At 52.9% G+C, this 15,933-nt stretch overlaps 5 protein-coding genes across 5 annotated transcripts; 3 read left to right on the top strand and 2 right to left on the bottom strand.

The window, feature by feature from the left end:
• Positions 1-4,913: 4,913 nt before the first annotated feature.
• On the bottom strand, positions 4,914-6,327 carry A1O5_02493 (synaptosomal-associated protein, 23kDa; the record flags this gene model as incomplete). The annotated part of the gene is made up of 2 exons (XM_007743109.1): positions 4,914-4,973; positions 5,029-6,327. The coding sequence occupies 2 exons, from the start codon at positions 6,325-6,327 to the stop codon at positions 4,914-4,916; spliced, it is 1,359 nt and encodes a 452-aa protein (XP_007741299.1).
• Positions 6,328-6,742: 415 nt separating this feature from the next.
• On the top strand, positions 6,743-9,042 carry A1O5_02492 (lysine-specific histone demethylase 1; the record flags this gene model as incomplete). Its single annotated transcript, XM_007743108.1, has 4 exons — positions 6,743-6,820; positions 6,877-7,072; positions 7,278-7,489; positions 7,543-9,042. 4 exons carry the CDS (start codon positions 6,743-6,745, stop codon positions 9,040-9,042), a joined length of 1,986 nt encoding a protein of 661 aa, XP_007741298.1.
• A 19-nt stretch (positions 9,043-9,061) lies between these two features.
• On the bottom strand, positions 9,062-10,069 carry A1O5_02491 (uncharacterized protein; the record flags this gene model as incomplete). Its single annotated transcript, XM_007743107.1, has 1 exon — positions 9,062-10,069. The coding sequence occupies one exon, from the start codon at positions 10,067-10,069 to the stop codon at positions 9,062-9,064; it is 1,008 nt and encodes a 335-aa protein (XP_007741297.1).
• A 551-nt stretch (positions 10,070-10,620) lies between these two features.
• A1O5_02490 (uncharacterized protein) lies at positions 10,621-12,978 on the top strand (the record flags this gene model as incomplete). The annotated part of the gene is made up of 2 exons (XM_007743106.1): positions 10,621-11,109; positions 11,170-12,978. 2 exons carry the CDS (start codon positions 10,621-10,623, stop codon positions 12,976-12,978), a joined length of 2,298 nt encoding a protein of 765 aa, XP_007741296.1.
• Positions 12,979-13,725: 747 nt separating this feature from the next.
• Positions 13,726-15,306, top strand: A1O5_02489 (uncharacterized protein; the record flags this gene model as incomplete). Its single annotated transcript, XM_007743105.1, has 1 exon — positions 13,726-15,306. One exon carries the CDS (start codon positions 13,726-13,728, stop codon positions 15,304-15,306), a length of 1,581 nt encoding a protein of 526 aa, XP_007741295.1.
• Positions 15,307-15,933: the final 627 nt, after the last annotated feature.

Below are 15,933 nucleotides of genomic sequence, written 5' to 3'. Positions count from 1 at the left end.
GCTTGGGGGTGAAAGAGCCGGGTGGCGTCTGTGCTGCAGCCATCCCGTTGCCTTTAGGCGGGACCTTCCTTCCCTCTTAGTGCTTTGGGTGCTTGGGGTGCTCGCTTTGGTCTTGGGCTTGATGGCTGGCCGGGAGGCCAACTCTGCTGCGAGGCAAAAAAAGGCTGGCATTGCCAACATCATCTTTGATTGACGGAAAGTGGCCGGGCTGGAGATGGCTCAAAAGGAGTCTAGCTCGCCGCCACTACTGCACTCGGTTGACTTCGGACTACTTATTCCTGGGAAGGGTCTTAGACTAGTGTGCGCAGCTTGGCTCTACCTAACAAGTAGGTAGGTACCAGTTGGTGAGGTAAGGTGAGGCTAGGTGATGTAAGGAGAGGGAAACATGAACAGCTTGTAAGAGCCGAGGAAGATGCAGAGACATGGACAGAGAAGAGATATGGGGAGAGAGAGAGAGAGAGAGAGCGAGAACTGAGAAGTGGACAAACAAAGAGAAAACTCTGGACGGAGTACTGCGCACCGCTGCATGCTTGCAGAAAGCAGCGGCAGAGTTTTACTGAAATGCGGTGTGCCCATTCAGGCGCTGAAAAGTGTCTTTCGTTAAGCCAAACCCAAAGCAGGGCTGATGGGTGCATTTCCCCTCCTTCTCTGGCCCCTAAGTAGGTAGGTAGGGATGCCCTATGGAGTCCTCCGTTCATGCAAGATGTAACAACCTTGCAGGGCAGCGGGAGGCGGAACCTCATCAACACATCTCCAGCTGGTGGCTTGCTGGCTGGGCCAATGCCCATTCGTTAAGCTAGTACTCAGAACAGAAGCAGTGCGATAGGGACGCTTGAAGCTTTACCTAGAATGCCTCCAAGTAGCCAAGGAGGTGCCCTCAAGCCCATCCCTACTGTAGGTATTATCTATTCCCACACCCCCCCTTCCCGTGCCGTCTTAGCTGTGGTTCGGATTGATTTTGGGGCCAACTCAAGCGATGCTAACGGTCAGTCATTCCTTTGCCCTCGAGCACCAACGATTCAATTCTTGTTCTTTGGGAGGCTGCGACTTTCTTTGTCATGGCATTCCCACACAGCGAGCGCCCACCACCGCCTTCTGCCCCAACCCTTGAGCCCACCCCCTTTAGTCCGTCCAATTGCCTTTATGGTCTCCAATCTTGTCGCCTGCAGGGATCTGATCGCAATGTGCCCTGTGCTCCGTGCCCCCCCTATCCATTTCGGGCGCCACTGACGCTATCTGTGATATGGTTCCTTTGGCTGTCCTATCCAAAGCCTCTTCCTTCTGCCGGGAAAGCCTTGGGCTAGTGCTTGTTGGGCCAGAGGAAGAACCAATGGAACCACCCGCTTCCCCATTATATCACTCCCTAGATTTTGGCCGGTTGCTGTCCCAAAGTTACCACTCCCTGCACACACCTGGAGAGATTAACCCAAATCCAGTTTGACGCCTAAGTTCCCCCCATAACAGAGATATCATGTCCATTGGCAAAGAACTACTCCGTACCTGTATCCCCACAATTATCGATGCCTCGAGCTGTAAAAATGTGCCAAGGTCTGTGTGCCGATTTCCGACTCCCATTGCATTTTGGGCGGCTAACAATTTGTTCGCATTGAAGTCACCTCGAGGCAAGCCGGTTTCCCACAAGGACTGACGCATAACAACGGGGACATTTTATAGCGTTAGCCTCGCCTCGCCTCGCCTCGGATTGATAGCCAATGCATGCAATTCCCGGAGAATAATTTGAACCCCTTTGTGTTGATCTGTCATTCTGCCGAGAGGCTTCGGTAGGTTCTAGGCAACTTCACCTGAGAGAGCTTGATGCCTGTCCACGCTGATCCCGCCCCATGCTTTGGTCTCTACCTATAGCGGGTAAAGTAAGAGGTAGATATCCTACCTAGGAACGCGTCAGTGACCCTCGTAGAAATGTGTGTTTATTGCCACCCGCCAAGAGACCAGCCCTGCTAAATGGATGGTGGAGTAGAGCATAGCGTAGCCTCAGTGCGAAATGCTTCATTTCAGGGTGTTGCGATGCTGCAATATCCCTGGATCCGAAAAGAAAAATGGTTGATGCGGTGCCGTTGTGCCCAACTGCCGCATCCAGTCGGATTCGTCGCCACCTTCTGGACCCCAGATCTCAAGTCTCAGCCTCTCTGTTTTCTGGAATACCTGCCTCCTAGCTGGCCAGGTTTGCCAGACCCTGAATCTCATAGGAGCAGGCCTTGCAGTCCCTGCAGACACCTAACGCGCACCAGACACCTATCATCTCTTCATACGTAAAACATTGTCTGAGCCCTGGAAGTTTGCCGGACGCAGGGTCCACGGAACTTGGCATGGCTGAGGCCATCCGCGAGTAAAGGATGACGTCTTGAGGGCGGCTTATTTCACACCAGTCCCTGGATTTAGGTTCTTCTGTTTTCCCCAATCTCCTATACCTAGCCTTACTCCGACCACAAGTAAGTAAGCCCTCTGTGACGCTCCGTATCCTAGTGCTTTGCCATAGCTAGGTAGACTGGGAAGACCGAAGTGTCGACGCTCCGCAATAATGGTTGACGCTAGAGTTCTCCACTACCTTGGCCGGAGATTTCCTGGATTCTTTTGATGAGGCGTCGGCAGGACCAGTGGGACCAGACCTGAAACGAAGCCATTGCGTCCTAGGTGGCTAGGCTGTCAGGAGGTCCAGTCCACTCGCGGCAATCACGACAGCGGGACAGTGGACAGCGGGTGGCGCTCGTCTCTGGCCGAGTCAGAAGCCCTGCGTCTTCAACCTAGCAACTTCTTTCTCTCAACGTCATGCAAACCATCCTGAGGGTGGTGGTAGGAGAGGTGCCATTGGCTCGAGGGAAGACGATCGGTGAGGCATGAGGCTTTCATGAATTCCCTGGAGAAGCAAGGCTCATTCAGATCAATGTTACCATACCAGGTACGTAGCACGAATCGTACACTGACTTGGGAAAAGATGATGCAATTCACACCTGCCCTGCCCAGAACCTGTTTTGAGCCTGTCCCATTAGGGTAGAGATTGTCGGGCGTCAAGAAAGCCGACAAGCGCAGGAGTCGATGAGAGCGGTGGGGGCAAAGTTCTCAGCAGTAGTCGGTTTGGGGATCTGAGGCCACCTGTCCGACGTCCGCATGCTAAGAATCCTTGGGTGTGAAGGCAATTCCAAAAGTGTGATTGAATATGAGTGCTCTGTACCGAGTACACTTATGGTGACGGAATCTGCGGATTCTCAATGCCAAAACGCCACATTGTTCCTTTTGGTCATGGGCACAGTGGAAGCCCCGCGTCTTGTGCCGAGTTGGAAGTCGACTGTCTGACTTTTCTGGTTGAAGCCGCCCTCAAAGGCAAGCCCCAGAGAGTCAGAGGTGCAGGAAGGCTGCCTCTAAACCCAGACAGGACTCCGCCAATGCCATCTCCATCCCCATCTCCGCTCGACAACTCTAGCGGGCGGGGCTTTGTTGTCGTTGACTTTCTTGCCTTTCGTCTGCAGCTGTGGCTCTCAACTTTGGAGTTTCGGGGAGACTAGCAGGTGAGCCAGCCTCCCAACAAGGCCTAGTATCCGCTCGAAATGGACTTGGTGCGAAGAGGCGCAGATGCAACTGTCAGATGTAACCCCCTTTCGTCCTCGGTCGCTTCTAGCATCGAAGCCACAAGCACATAGCGAAATTTGCTGCCCTCGCCGACCTCGCTGCCGCCATTTTTCATTTTCGGTTGCTGGTGCGGCTCGAACTGGCCGGCAAGCCTTGCTCCCTTTTGATGGACTGGGCTTTTAGAGTTGAACATTCGAACAGCCCACTGCAGATCGAGCAAGCGCCACATCTCGTCTGCATTGCGCGTCCGCCAACACTCTAGCGAGTTTCAGCTAGCTACTATCACGGCGGCTTCCTGCAGGATCAAATTTCGGTAGCACATCTTCCATCACATTTTACGTTGTCCGCAGAACCCACCCCGGAGCTAGCCCGATTGATTGGGGCATTGGCCAACGCAGTGACCTCTTTGTTGACAAGTCTGAGAGTGGGAAGCGACCGAGCGTCGATGCACTATGCTCTCGCTTTCTCTAGTGTCCCAAGCGCTTATCAGATTTATTCTCCGTAGTCTGGTTCGTCTGGATGTCGGAATAAACGAGAGAATCCCAATTGACCAGGGCATCAAATGGAGCCGCTGCTTCTGATTGCGTCGTGTAATACTGGGTACGGAGCACAGGCAGAGCCTTGCGGACTGTCCAGCCTGTCTCATGAAGCGAGTCTGGCGCGGGATCGGCAATTGAGGCCAGAATGTCCGATAGAAGGGAACACACCAAGAGTTGCCCAAAACGTTCACATAGACGAGTTCGCCGAACACCTCAGGTCCCCGAAGTAGAACTGCTGTTCTCCACAGAGGACGAACGCGGTACAGTGTGCTTCACAAATGTGCTTAGGAGCCCAAAAGGGGGGTGCAAACATCAATTCTAATGGACATCTGCGAGGACTGGCTACACTGTCCGCCAGGAATGTACCAAGCACTGTGATTGGACCGGCTTCTGGCTTCCTAGGTCCCTATCTAAGAGACTGACATGTCAGTAGTGTGAAAGCTGCCACACTATTCGGTACTAATACGGAATACCACGAGGAAAAGGTGGTCAATCCTCTCTCCATTCCGTGGTGAGATGTCGATTGATCTCTAAGATGATAAGCAATCGCAACATGTGCCGGTCCTTCGATGCATCTCTGCGGGAGATGAACATTGAACATCAAATGTAGGAGTTTGCGGGTCGAGGCTGATCTGACGATCGTGATCAACGAGGCTTCTTACCCATCGGCCCACAACCACGATAAGGCTGAAAGTATCAACAGACGTTCCACAACGACGACCTTTGACTAGAACGTCGGGTCTAAAACATCTCTGCTCAAATATGCGACAAAACCCCTGGAAACCAACTCTATCGTATCCTCTTGAGCTTCTCGGTCTGGAAATGAAGTCGATCATCGAACCGGTCGCTCTGTCATCGGGTCAGCTCGATTGATCAAAACATGAGGTAAAAGGAACAAACGTACCTTCTCTGCAATGTTAGCGATGAGTGTGTTCTGGGCCTCCACCTCTTCTCCTGTAGCACGAGCCAGGAGATTAAGACGTTTAGCTGCCCCGGTGAGCTCGTCGAGATTCCGGTCAATCTCATTCTCCATGGCCTCATCCTCACTATCGGCCTCAAACTGGTACTTGGCTCTTTCAGCCAGACTTGTCTTTGTCCCGGAACCGGCTGATACATCGTCCAAGCCCTTGAAATTTTGATTCATCCGTTGGGTGGTCCTGAAAGCCGCCTCCCGGGTAGCTTCACGCGCCTCTCTTTCAGCATGGTGCCGTTCCATAATCTGCTCATCTCGGCGCGCACGTCTATCCTTGGCAGTGAAGGGGTTGTTGACGTGGACTGCGAACATGCTGCGGTTCAACGTCTTGAGCTCTTTTGTCTTGTCCTCGGCGATATTGATATAATTGTTCCCCAGGTCAAGATTCCGATCCGTGTTGTGCATCCTCTCGCCTTGGGCACCAAGCCTGGCCAGAGTGTTCCGGCCCATCTCTTCAGCTTGGGCAGCAACTTGAAGAGCGTTTCTGGTTGATGCCACATCTTGCTGCTTCATGAACTTGATGTCCTGTTTTAGAGCATTGATATCCTCTTCTTCCTCTTCTTCTGCGGTAAGTTGACGGTCACCATATGCTCCGTAGCTACGGTCACCAGCGTCACCGCCGGCGTTGTATTCATAGTCGGGAGGCCCGCTTGCTTGATTTGGCTGTCTTTGTTCAAGCCGTTCTCGTGCTCCACCAAACAACTCATCGCGATTGTTGTCGTTGTCATAGAGGTTGGACGAGCCGAGCCCTCCGTACCCTCCCTGCCGTGATGTGCCACTGGTCTGTTGAATGCTTGCATATGGGTTACCACCAGGGGCACCGCCTCCATAGCCATTCTGATTTCCGAATTTGTCTGAACCGTATCCGCTCCCTCCTCCGAACCCGCCTTGAGGACCATACTTGTTGTCCCCACCAAAACTACCTGACGGTGCACTGCCGTACGGGTTGTCCCTCCCATATGGCGGTCTCTGTTGACTCGGGCCGGGCAAGCTATTGACATTGCCAGGCCTTGGAGGGCCTCCTTGACCTTGGGGAGGCACAATCCCAGCACTCATCTTAGCTTTCGTGTATGGGTCAGGAGGAATAGCCGGTTGTGCATAGGGATTTTGGGATGCATAAGGATTTTGCGAGGGAGGAGCAGGAGATTTGTTCTTCGATCGAGAGCCGAATAAAGCGAGTCTGCTGGAATCGTCGTCGTCGTCGCCCTTCTTGAGGCTGAATTTGCCCATCTTTGCGGGATGTAGAGTAGTTCGCAGGGACGAGAAAAATGGGAAGGGACGGTATGTGGAAACAACGTAGAAGAGGAGAGCTCTAATCGAGCACAGGCACGTTCAGTCTTTATGAAGTTGATGTAGGATCTTGAGCTGAAACAGGCGGACGTGGCTGAATGGGCGGTGCACATTCAAATCGACCGCAGTCTCGACTCTAGTTGCGGATTTGATCTCACTCCGCCGAAACGATGCCTCATCCAATGGGGTTGCGTTTTCGATCTCGGGGCCTTGGCTAGTTTGTCACCAAGTCAAAACACTTTTCCAAGCGAGCGGGTTGCGTGAAACTTGCTCGGTTTGACGTTGATCCTGGTTACCAGATTGCTACAGCTTGCTACCAAACATGAAATAAAGCCTCGATCCGAAGATAGGCCTCATGGCCCCGAACATAGATAAAGAAGCGGAGCATCTCCGGAACAAAGCCAGAAAGGAGCTCCTCGGGTTGCTTGAAGGCGTGAGTAAGGAGGGTGCCTTTCAGGGTCCCGTGTCTCGATGCTAACACTCGATCAGGTTCGCGGCAAGAAGAACTTGGTCATTGGGAGAGATCTGACTGGCCTCCTCAGTCTTTTTGTCCAATTCCCAACGCTGAAGGAATATGGTGTGGACAAAGTCTTCGAACTCGAAAATGGCAACACCGACTCATCACAAAGGAACGTCGTATACCTCGTCCATGGAGAGAAAGCCAGCTTGGTCCAATCTGTAGCAGGTATGTCTTGCGATGGCTGTCGTTTTCTTTTCATACGGGACTTACAAGGAGACTGCGTGGATCATTTCTTCTGTACCTTGCTGTCAGTCTAGCTCCCAACATCGACAGAATTCAAGTCATAACAGCAGCGTCTCATTTTACACGGTCCTCTTCATTTGCATATATGATAGAGGATATCAGCACCTGCTGATATCAAATGATATAGAACAAATCAAGAAACTCCAGAGGAATGGCTCGGTCGAGCACGAAATCTCCGTATGCTGGGTTCCTCGGAGAACCCTAGTGTCGAACAGGATTCTGGAAGATGAAGGCATTTTGGGGGATGTCAATGTCTCGGAGCTCCCCATATACTTCCTCCCTTTGGAAGATGACATGCTCTCAATGGAGATGGACGAGGCATTCAATGATTTATATCTCGTATGTTCGCGGGCTCGACGGAAAGAAGCTTAGCATTTCTGACACCTTCACAGAGACACGATCCTTCCCCACTTTATCTTGCTTCAAAAGCCCTGATGCAGATCCAACAGCGACATGGTTTGTTTCCACGGATTTTGGGCAAGGGGGACAACGCCAGACAACTTGCAAACCTCCTACTCCGAGGGAGAAGGGAGCTTGACGCGGACGACGCTGCAACACAGTACACCAGCATGCCTAGTACCTCGATTGAGCAGCTGATCATTATCGATCGGGACGTCGATTTTGCCACAGTGTTGTTGACACAACTGACATACGAAGGCTTGATCGACGAATTGGTCGGAATCAAGCACAACCGTGCAGAAGTTGATTCAGCTGTCATTGGCGCTGCTCCGCTGCAGCGATCGCAGACCGGTTCTTCCTCGACATCTCCGCCTCCAGCCATTCGCCAAGGACTCAAGCGCAGGATCCAGCTCGACTCATCGGACTCGCTGTATGAACAATTGCGTTCCTCCAATTTCGCTCTGATTGGGCCACATCTGAACAAAATCGCCAGGCGTCTAGAATCAGACTACGAAGGTCGCCACACTGCTCGCGGCATCAACGAGCTACGAGATTTTGTCAACAAATTGCCTGGTTTCCAGCAAGAGCACCAATCTCTCGCCATTCACACGAATCTTGCAGACGACTTGAGCAAGCACACTCGCTCCGAGACCTTTAACCGCGAATTGGAGGTACAGCAGAATATCGCAGCCGGAACAGACCCAATCTACCAACACGACACTATCGAAGAGCTGATAGCCCGAGATACTCCCCTATCTACCATCCTCCGTCTTCTTTGCCTCGAATCAACCATAGCTGGTGGTCTGCGACCTAAGGACTTAGAGTCGTTCCGCCGGCAGATCCTACACGCCTACGGCTTCCAACATCTCTTGACACTCGACAAGTTGCAGACCATGGGACTCCTCCAGCCTCGCTCATCCAGTTCAGCTTTACTTCTCCCCGTCGGCGGCGCAGGGGCCCCATCGGAAAAGGGCACGAAGACAAACTACGGCTATCTACGCAAAGAATTGAAGTTGATTATTGATGAGTATAATGAACAAGACCCGGAGGATATTGCTTACGTGTACTCCGGCTACGCTCCCCTAAGCATACGCATTGTGCAGTGCATCTTACAAAAACAGTATCTCCAAACCCTGCACAAGTCGCCTCTGCCCCTCACGCCTTCTAGTACAGGATGGGCGGGCTTTGAGGACATCTTGAAGTCTGCGAGGGGTCCAACCTTTAATATAGCTCAGAAGCCAGCGGACGAGAAGGCGGCCAGAGCAAAAGCTGCACTTGCGGGCACGGGCAATTGGAAGACTCTCTTTTTCATGTTTGTGGGAGGTATCACCTTTACGGAGATTGCAGCGTTGAGATTCATCGGACGGAAATTGGCCGAATCGGGACAGAGGAAGAAGATTGTTATTTGCACCACCGGCATCATTAGTGGGAGGAGCATTATGGAAGGGGTGATTGAGAAATCCAATCTGGGGTCAAGACTTGTCGCGGCCTGAATCATGCTTTTAGGCAGCCTCAGATCTTTGAGCTGGCCGCCTTATCGACACTGAATTCAGCTTTCACGCCCAGGTGGTCAGTGACCCAGCCTGCCTCCATTCCTTCGTCCTTGACTAAAGCCTGCTTAACGCCCTCTTCTTCCACTTCAACACCCATGCCGAAACGCTCGAATTTCTCGCATTTGAGCTGTCCACAGAAGAACAACTTGTCCATTCGACTGCACCCAAACATGTTCCTCAGCCTTGTCGGAGCCATTTGGCCCCAGGTATATCCTTCGTCGGTGTCCTCCTTCCCCCCAAGTGTCAGATAGGCGTCAGAGAGATTGTTGTCCGAATGGAGTGTCTTGTCAAAGTCCTGGATTGCATTCAGATCTCCGCCGAGGACGCTGCCGCTTGCCTCCGGGTCATGCATCCACGTTGCGGCCGTTGCTAGCTGGTGAGGTCTCTTTGGCGGATCTGCGATCAACGACTCCAGATGCGTGTTGCAGATGCGGATAATCTGGCTGTTGCCAAAATCCACATCGACAAATAACCCGTCTCTCTCCATGACGGTCTGCTCGTAATGGACACGGAAAACGGAAGTGATGGGCAAGACTTTTGGAACGAGGGTACAGGTACCATAGTGGCCCGATTCCCAGTACTTATTATCTAGATCGGTCAAGTGGTAGTTGCTTCGAATCCAGGGCTCGGCTTGCAGCAGGGCCAGGTCGGTCTCCAGCATCTCTTGCAGCATGACAACACTAGGGAGCGAAGTGCCCTCGACATGAGATCGTAGGTGCTTGAGAGCAGCCCGCATCCGTTCGTCGGTGAACGGGAGCATAAAGTCAATATTCCATGATAGGAGCATAAATCCCGAGAGGTTTGCTCCTTGTATAGCGCTCTTGGACGGAGTGACAGGCTGCCATGAAGCCGGCTCGGGCGAGAAGGAGAAGTAGGGCTGATTCACTCTCTCCTGTCGATTCCAAGGATGCGATGGTTTCTTCTTTGACTCGATGAGCTCGATGATCTTCTTCAATTTGGGATCCATGCTTAGCCGCCAAGTGCAAGCTCGATGCCAGGGAATGTGGTAATTGGTGTAGATGGACGGTCTGTGCCGAGCAATGACGACCTGGATGTTGTTCCCAGCAGCTTTTATATTCCTGTAGATGAGTATCAACCTCCTCTTTCTCAAACCCGCTCAAAAGTCAAACATAATCTTAGAAGAGCGAGCGCGGGCAGCAGTCAGCACATGATGGATTGGATGGCGTAGAGCAATTGTTGCGGCCAGCCGAGGTCGCGAGGTCGGTGCGTAATTACAAGTACCAAGTACCTGCTCCAGACTCCGTCCTGGTCAGATGATTTTGAGCACCCAAGAGCACCGCATCATTTCTGGTATTTGACGCTCTTTTCCTTTTCCTACATACCTGTAATCTAGGTATCCCCTATTCTGTTACAACCACTCAATACACCGTCTGTTGCCCGCAAATAGGGGCATGAAGATTGCATTGGCCCTCCCTCAACATCAACTCGAACATCCCAGACTCCTCCATCATCAAGTATGAGTGCCGACACCTTCATACTCTCTCCACCACATCAGACATGTCAGAGTCCAGTCTTGCTCACCCTGCCCCAGCAAAGCGACCGAGGCCGGTAATCTCGTGCTTGGAGTGTAGACGCAAAAAACTGCGTTGTTCGCGCTCGCATCCCTGTCAGCAATGTGTCAAGATCGGACGCCCAGGCAGATGCGAATACCAGGCCGGCCAGGAACCCGAGCCAAACACCGACTACTCAGCAACTCGGAGTGTACCGAACAAGCGGCAGCGTCTGGTTCCGCCTGCTACCATCGATGGACCTGAAAGTGACCTGGCACGAAACGGTTCTTTCGGCCAAACGACCCCTCCAGCGAGGCAGGGTGTCATTGAGGATCTTCAGGAGAGGGTGTCTAGGCTAGAGCAGGCTTTTCTGGCTCAAAACACCGCACGGAACGGCGAGCCACATGCTTGTCATAGTCCATCGGCTCGTCCTGGTTCAGATGACGTTGTTCATCCTATACAATCGTTGAACAGGCCCACTCAAATGAGCTCGCAGGTGAGTCTGTACAGGATTCGGCCCATAGCCTTCTGCAACCCTCGAGACTGACCTAGATAGTTCAGCGATGCTTGTACGTTCATGCTCAAGCTGCAAAATGATTCGACTACTCCTGAAGTGATTGCGTTGCGAAGAAGTTTGAAAGACTTACACTACTCTGTCGAGAAAAATCACCGCGCACAACGAGGCCAGCCGCCCTCAGTCTCCTCATTCAGTCAATGCCCTCTACAGCTGCCGTCATTCGAGGTGTGCGAAAAACTAGCGATCCTCTATTTCGACAACATGGAACACTGTTTTCGAATCTTGCATTGGCCCGAATTCAGAGACCAACTGAGAAAACTCTTTGCAGAGGGCGATCACGCTTGCAGGTTTGGCTTTATCCAGCAGCTGGTCGGGGTCCTGGCAGTCGCCGTTACCCTTGGCACTCATAGAGAATGCGAAGTAGCCCGAGCGTGTTTGATCATCAAGCCTGATGATGCACTACAATTCATGAAGAACTTTGTTCGAGACCTGGGGAACAACGAGAGATATCGCTTACCCTCTTTGCAGATCAAAATGCTTCTTCTCATCTGCAGCTGGCTAAACTTGGATCCGATGGATGATCTGTTCCGAATGAATGGCGAGCTTTTGAGAGATGCCTTGGTCATGAAGATGGACCAAGACCCTACGACCATACCGGGCATCAGCGTGTTTGAAGGCGAGCTACGGAGGCGGAACTGGATGACCATTATTGAATGCGACCTGATGCTGTCGATTCTATGCAAGATGCCATGCCTCGTCCCTTCGTACACTTCAAAGCCCCCACGAAATGTTAACGATGAAGAAATTTTCGAGGGCATGGAGACATTGCCCCAATCGCGACCTACCAAGGACTGGACTGATGGCTTATGTCAATATCTCCTCGCTCAATCATTTCCTCGCCGAGTCGCAGCTTGCAAGCAAATAGACGATGCATCCCATGTCAAATTTGAAGACGTCCTTCAGCACACGCGGTACCTGGAAAAAGTGCTCCAAGAGCTCCCTCCGCCTTTACGCTTCAATTACACAGGTGACGCTGCAAGCAAGACTCCCCCTCGATTGATGGCCCGGATGGAGCTGGACATCAGCATCAGGCGACCCTTGATGCACCTATACTCGTGTTGCATTCTTTCACCGGGCACCAATGAGCGAGAGCGAGAAGCGAGGGCTGGATACCTTCAAAGTTGTCTCATGCTCGCGAACTATCAAGACCTCTTCGACCCGCAATACTCTGAGCTTAACGTTCCTCAACCGCAAGGATACTGGGATTTCTTCTACACATGCTACAGACAGGAACTGGGCCAGGCTATCTTGGGACTCTGTCTCGAGATCAAGAAGCTCAGCCCCACCGCGCAGGCCAGTGGTGCGGCGGCGTGTACCCATCCAACGCCGTCCCCGAGTAGCCCGACCGATGGGATCGTCAAAGCACCCTCGTATACCCAAACCAGTCTAATATGGGCAGCCAAAGACACACTAGCGCCAATGACCCGTCGCCTACCGTATCGGGGTTCAAAAGTCAAAGACATTGTCTACTACAGCATCATCCTAACGTCTCTGCTACCACCACAACACCCCGAACAGAGCAAGGAAACCATGATCCTGGAGAGACTCCAAGATCTAGCTCGCGAGTGTCGAGCCGAGCTGGAACGCGCGAATGTTCAGATTGTTGAGGCTCCCGCAGACGAGCCGTGTTCAGAGCCTGTCAATGGGGCAGCTGACTATTACGATTCCACGTCCCACTGCCTTGGGACCAGCTTCGATCCGGTGTGGGAGAGTTTTCCAAAGATCGACATTTTCGAACGCTCCGGTTTGGACGAGTCGTCGGCCAGTGCTGGCACTAGTGGTACTTGAATTATATGACTTTCCCCCAATGCCAATGCCAATGCCAACGCCAACGGATCGCACTGAAGGCCATTTTGGCGGAAATTTTTTCAACTTGTTATTTCCTGTTCCCACTGACAGGCCTGTTCCTCGAAGCCCACAACCCTTGTTCTGAGTCGCGAGTTGCCCTATAGAGGGATATAATAAGACAGGGAACACGGACACCGACGGGGTACCAGCCAGCCACTCGGTCATCTATTTCTATCTAGGATACTCGACTCGTACATGCCGAGTATGCCCTGTCCACATCCCGATTCTTACGAGGCTTACTCCGTTGAACGATATCATAATCGGGCGTCCCACACCACGCCCATTCGTCTCCGTTGGAGTCAGGTCAGCACTGTCCCTGAACCGGTGTCCCCCCTCCTGTCGCATGTTGGTATATATCCGAACAGAACTAATTAGTGGCTACCGTCAAGTCAAGAATCTCCGAGGACCTGGCTGATTCGAGATTTGAAAAAGCTTTCAGGAACCCCCTTCAGGATTCCGTCGGTGTAGCACGTACTGACTACCACGTAGAGTAAAGGTTGATAAGTACCGGCGCGGCTGCGGCGTCCCTCCAACAAGCATAGGCTGAGAAGGCCCCTGATTCCAGCATCGCTGGTTAGTTATCTAGTAGTCAGGCTCGTCCGAGCAGCTGGGACATCAAGCAAGGACACACGCAATTCCACCTACACCTGAGTATCTATCTCGGGCCTCGGCGCAAGAGCAGCTGCTATGACTTTCCAAGTCCACGTCGCCATCATCGGCGCCGGTCTCGCCGGCCTGGGAATGGCACTTGCCCTGCACGCACACTCAATCGAGTGCACGGTATACGAACAGGCCGCTTCGACCGGGGGCCGCTTCGCCGGCGCGGTCATGCTGTCGCCCAACAGCCTACGCATCCTCGACAGATACGGCGTATATACCCAGCTGCGTGAGCAAGGGTACAATTTCTCGGCCGTCGAGATCAGGGACGCGGAAGGCGAGCCGAAAGACAGTGGTTTCTACTTGGGGTCTCGTGAGCTGTTTGGGTATGACGCGCTGAGGGTGTATCGTAACGCGATTCTCAAGGTGCTTTCAACGGCGTGCGCCGAGAGGCACATCGAAGTTGTCTACGGCAAGAAATTCTCCGAGATCCTCCTGTCCGAGGACGAGGATGAGCAGGAGGATGAGCAGGAGGATGAGCAGGAGGAGGAGGAGGAGGAGGATGATGATGATGATGGAGTGCACTTCAAATTCCAAGACGGGACCACGGCTCACGCGGACATCCTCGTCGCTGCAGATGGGATACACAGCAAAATCCGGACAGTGCTCTTTCCGCAGTCCAGGCCTGAATATAACGGCGTCCTCGTGGTCTGTGGCGCCGTGAAAGCATCGTCCCTGAATGGTGCTGGCGCTGGAGGAGCGGACCGAAATGATAGGCTCGACACTGTCGCCATGCTCGAAGGCCGCAACGGCGCAGGCGCCTTCCTCCTGGGCCCGCAGCTCCCTGACGCCAGTAAGCTTCTAGCAGGCACACAGCGTGCCTTTCCACCCCAGACGCGCGAAGAATGGGCCCGCCTCTCCGCAGATCGAGACTTTCACCTCGACTTCCTCCGCGAGGGTTACGAGAACCGAGTACCCATCGTCCAGCGTGCGGTGGATAATATCGTGCCGGGAAGCACGTATATCTGGCCGTTGCAGACTTTGCCCAAGCTGGAGAGATGGTGGTCTTCTTCTAGCAAGAATCTCGACGGCCGCAACGGCGAGGGAGGCGGAACCGCCGACGGCAGCGGAGGAGGTGGGAGGGTAATTCTGATAGGAGACGCAGCGCACGCGATGCCGCCCACGAGCGGCCAGGGCGCGAACCAGGCTTTTGAAGACGGCTGGACGCTCGCCCGCGTCCTCAAAGCCGTGTTCACGTTCAACAACGTCGGCGGTCATGCTGGAAGCGTTGTCAGGGGCTCAAAGGAGGTGAAGAGTAGCATCGAAGTCGACGAGAGACTAAGGAAATCCTTGCAGAAATGGCGCGCGCGCAGACAAGATCGGATCGACCGGATCCTCAAGCTGACGCAGCAGATGCACAATCTGCGGTTACCGATTGAAGAACAGCGGAAGTTGAAGGATGGCGATATATACAGATCTCTCCCGGGGTTCCCGCAGGCTCGGGCTGGGCATGAGCATGAGCATGAGCATGATGGGGTCGAGGATGACGAGGAGGCCTACTTTAAGATGGCCGTCCTTGAGCAGTGGGCATGGCTGTATTGTCCGGATGATCTTGTCGAGGACTTTCAAGGTAAGACCGACTGCGATGACAATGCCGAGGGCGGACTGTGAGTGTGCGGAATAAAGGTCCCTCTGCCCTACACGAGACACCGAAGCAAAAAATAGATAGAATGGTTTCGAGTGGATGATATGGCGCATAGATCAAGACTGATAGGACATGGACATGAAGTAGATCCCAGATGGAACATCTCCTTTGGATATTCAAGCCTGTCTGTGATGGTCTATCGCAGAAGAATGCATTAAGCAAAACCGGTTTCCCGCCATGCTGAATATGTTGCTGAGCTCAAATCCACATGCTCCGGTGACCGAAATTCCTTCTGTGTCTATTGGGGGGTATTAGGCGTCGCCGTAGAAATGCATGCTTGGATATTTTGCAAATGTTGCAAGATTGTGGCCTTGATGTCGAGGTTCCCCCTTATGCAGCTCTAAAGCCTGCCATATGCCGAATCCAAATTTTTGTTTTTGCGTCAAATCATCTCTTCAGAGCATGGGTAACATTTTGGCCCAGCCTATTCCACGTCTTCGTGCTGATCTGACTCGAGTCATCGACGAAGCCAACACATGTTGGGGTCGCGTCCCCTCTTGCTAGCGAGAGACTTCGAGTCTAGCTCTCAGGGCATACATGATGTTTATGACCACATTTCAGGAGATTCTGCCACGCCCTTGTTGGTACTCTCG

Source organism: Cladophialophora psammophila (assembly GCF_000585535.1).
Source record: "Cladophialophora psammophila CBS 110553 chromosome Unknown aczJe-supercont1.3, whole genome shotgun sequence".
NCBI classification, from domain to species: domain Eukaryota; kingdom Fungi; phylum Ascomycota; class Eurotiomycetes; order Chaetothyriales; family Herpotrichiellaceae; genus Cladophialophora; species Cladophialophora psammophila.
Note: the sequence above shows the minus strand (reverse complement) of the source record. Positions and strands in the feature narration are given on the sequence as shown.